This window comes from Corapipo altera, unplaced genomic scaffold (genome assembly GCF_003945725.1).
Source record: "Corapipo altera isolate COAL_440 unplaced genomic scaffold, ASM394572v1 61041, whole genome shotgun sequence".
Lineage (NCBI taxonomy): Eukaryota > Metazoa > Chordata > Aves > Passeriformes > Pipridae > Corapipo > Corapipo altera.
Window position 1 is genome coordinate 1 of NW_020885543.1, and position 2,781 is coordinate 2,781.

Here is a 2,781-nt window from a genome sequence, read left to right on the forward strand (position 1 = left end):
GGGCAAGGAGCAAACCTGGCAGCTGAGGGAGGATCTTTTCCATGTCTCAGTGTGCCAGGGTAAGACCTGCTCACAGCTCCACACCACTACACTATATTTAAGGCAGAATATTTTGCAAAGCTCACAACAGACAGGGGCTACAGGAAAGGAATTAGTCCTGAGGTGTGTTTCCTGCTTAGGCATTGTAGCATAGACATTGTTCTCTCAGGTCAGGAGGCTGCACTGAAATTCCAACTCTTTTACTCTCAGAGATGAATCTTTCAGACAGGATTAGAAATGAGCACAGGATCCTGGGCAGTGCTGAGCCTTCCCTTGGGGGTGGGCACTCTCCTGTGCCAGCCCTTGGCTTCCCTGTGGGAGGGCTCCTGTCCTGCTCTGTCCAGCACAGCCGCAGCTCTGGGCTGGCACAGGGGACACTTCCCAGAGCTGCCCCTGGAGAGAGAGCTGCTCTCAGCACTGCATTGTGGATGTAGTTTTCAATATTTGATTGTGTGAAATCAAAGTGAATGCAGCACAAGGTAAAGAGCAGGGCAGATGGGAAACAGGCTAAAGGACTCTGCAGCTCTCCTGGCTCTGCTTTAAACCACAGAGAGCTGAGCCCTTTTGTCTCTTGTCTTTTCTAAAGATTCTTCACATTTTTAGCAATAACAATGAGAATTTTTAGTCCTAAAAAGAACACTCTGCAGATTTAATGGTGGGACATATCTAACAGAAGAATTATTCTAAAGACAATAGAACCTCTCTTCTGCAGACCACACTCTTGTGAGTAGAGGGGTCAGAAATGGAGCTTTTCTATTAAAGGTGGATTACATCTGACATCCCTTGTGATCATCAGAGCTGTCCCAAACCAGCTCCATGTCACCACTGCAGCAGAGCAAAGCTGAGCCCTTGTTAGCACACGGCCAGAATTCTTGCTGCTCACACCACTCTGAACCAGCAAAAGGGAAATACAAATGGTTTGGGGGAATTACTATGCAAGATGGAGTATCTTTGTTGAGAGATGTATCTCCTAATTGTTCCCTGTGCTTTCCTTTTCTGAACAGACCCTGTCCTAAGGAACAGCAAATGTCCAACAGCAGCTCCGTGGCCCAGTTCCTCCTCCTGGCATTGGCAGACAGGTGGGAGCTGCAGCTCCTGCACTTCTGCCTCTTCCTGGCCATCTCCCTGGCTGCCCTCCTGGCCAACGGCCTCATCCTCAGCGCTGTAGCCTGTGACCACCACCTGCACACCCCCATGGGCTTCTTCCTGCTCAACCTCTCCCTCACAGACCTGGGCTGCATCTGCACCACTGTCCCCAAAGCCATGCACAATTCCCTCTGGGGCACCAGGGACATTTCCTATGCAGGATGCACTGGCCAAGTGTTTCTGTTTATGTTTTTCATGTCATCAGAGTATTTCCTCCTCACCATCATGTGCTACGACCGCTACGTTGCCATCTGCAAACCCCTGCACTACGGGACCCTCCTGGGCAGCAGAGCTTGTGCCCACATGGCAGCAGCTGCCTGGACCACTGGGTTTCTCAATGCTCTGCTGCACACAGCCAGTACATTTTCCCTGCCCCTGTGCCAGGGAGGTGCCCTGGGTCAGTTCTTCTGTGAAATCCCACACATCCTCAAGCTCTCCTGCTCACACTCAGGCTATCTCAGGGAAATTGGGCTTCTCTTGTTTACTGCCTCTTTAGCACTTGGTTGTTTTGTTTTCATTGTTTTCTCCTATGTGCAGATTTTCAGGGCTGTGCTGAGCATCCCCTCTGAGCAGGGACGGCACAAAGCCTTTTCCACGTGCCTCCCTCACATGGCTGTGGTCTCCCTGTTTCTCAGCACTGGCACATTTGCCTACTTGAAACCTCCCTCCATCTCCTCCCCATCCCTGGATCTGGCCCTCTCAGTTCTGTACTCAGTGGTGCCTCCAACACTGAACCCCCTCATCTACAGCCTGAGGAACCAGGAGCTCAAGGATGCCCTGAGAAAAATGATGACTGGATGCTTTTCAGGAGTAATAAAGTTCCTGTGTTCTGGTGTGTAGCATTCAGAATGGGACTCCTTAATAGCCCAGTCTTCCTGCTCAGGTTTTTTGTGGAGGTCATCGGGTTCTTCTTGCAATAATTTTCTGTGCTATTAAATATCATTATGCATCTACCTTCTAATTTAGTGTCTACCCATTGAATTTGACCCAGAGATGTATAAATGGTGAATTGTGCTCTCTGAGAATTTAAACAAATTAAAGGACCTTGCAGTGCCTTCTTTGTCCAAGACCCTTCTTCTCAGATGTTCCTAAAGGACAGCACACTGCAGGACAGGGTGTATTTGCAAACGGGAAGGGGCCAATAATCCCAGCCCAGCAGCACTGCCAGGGAGCAGCAGTGCTTGGTCTTTGCAGAGCTGCTCTCTTGCCACTTCCACTCCATCCTCCTCAGCCCCTTTCTCACTGTAAGGCCTGAGTGCTCTCTGAGCACAGTCCTGGTTGGCTAGAAGCCCTTGGAGCACAAGTATGAACAGGCCCTGGGAACTTGTGAAGCAGAGCTGGGCTCCCTTCCAGCATCTCCAGGATGCTGTGGGATCTTCTGAGGCCACTGCATGGACTGGGTCACTTCTTCTGTCACCTTGCTCCAGCGCTGCAACTCTCCTGCAGTGTCACCATGACACTCCTGCTCTCTGCTTTCCAGGTTCCATTTTCAGATCCAGTCTTCCCCTCCTGTTCACAGGGACATCCTGGGAGTGCTTCAGAGCTGCCATCCTGGGGCAGCTCCTGCCCAGCGTGGGCAGGCACAAGGTCTCTCCA

At 50.9% G+C, this 2,781-nt stretch overlaps 1 protein-coding gene across 1 annotated transcript in view; it reads left to right on the forward strand.

Moving 5' to 3' along the window:
- Positions 1-987: 987 nt before the first annotated feature.
- LOC113940591 (olfactory receptor 14J1-like) overlaps positions 988-2,781 on the forward strand; it is a gene marked incomplete at its 3' end in the record, with an annotated part of 5,312 nt that continues 3,518 nt past the window's right edge. The window contains exon 1 of the mRNA XM_027631749.1: positions 988-2,017. Coding sequence (XP_027487550.1) covers positions 1,066-2,017 — 952 coding nt within the window. The remainder of the gene's footprint in view (positions 2,018-2,781) is intronic.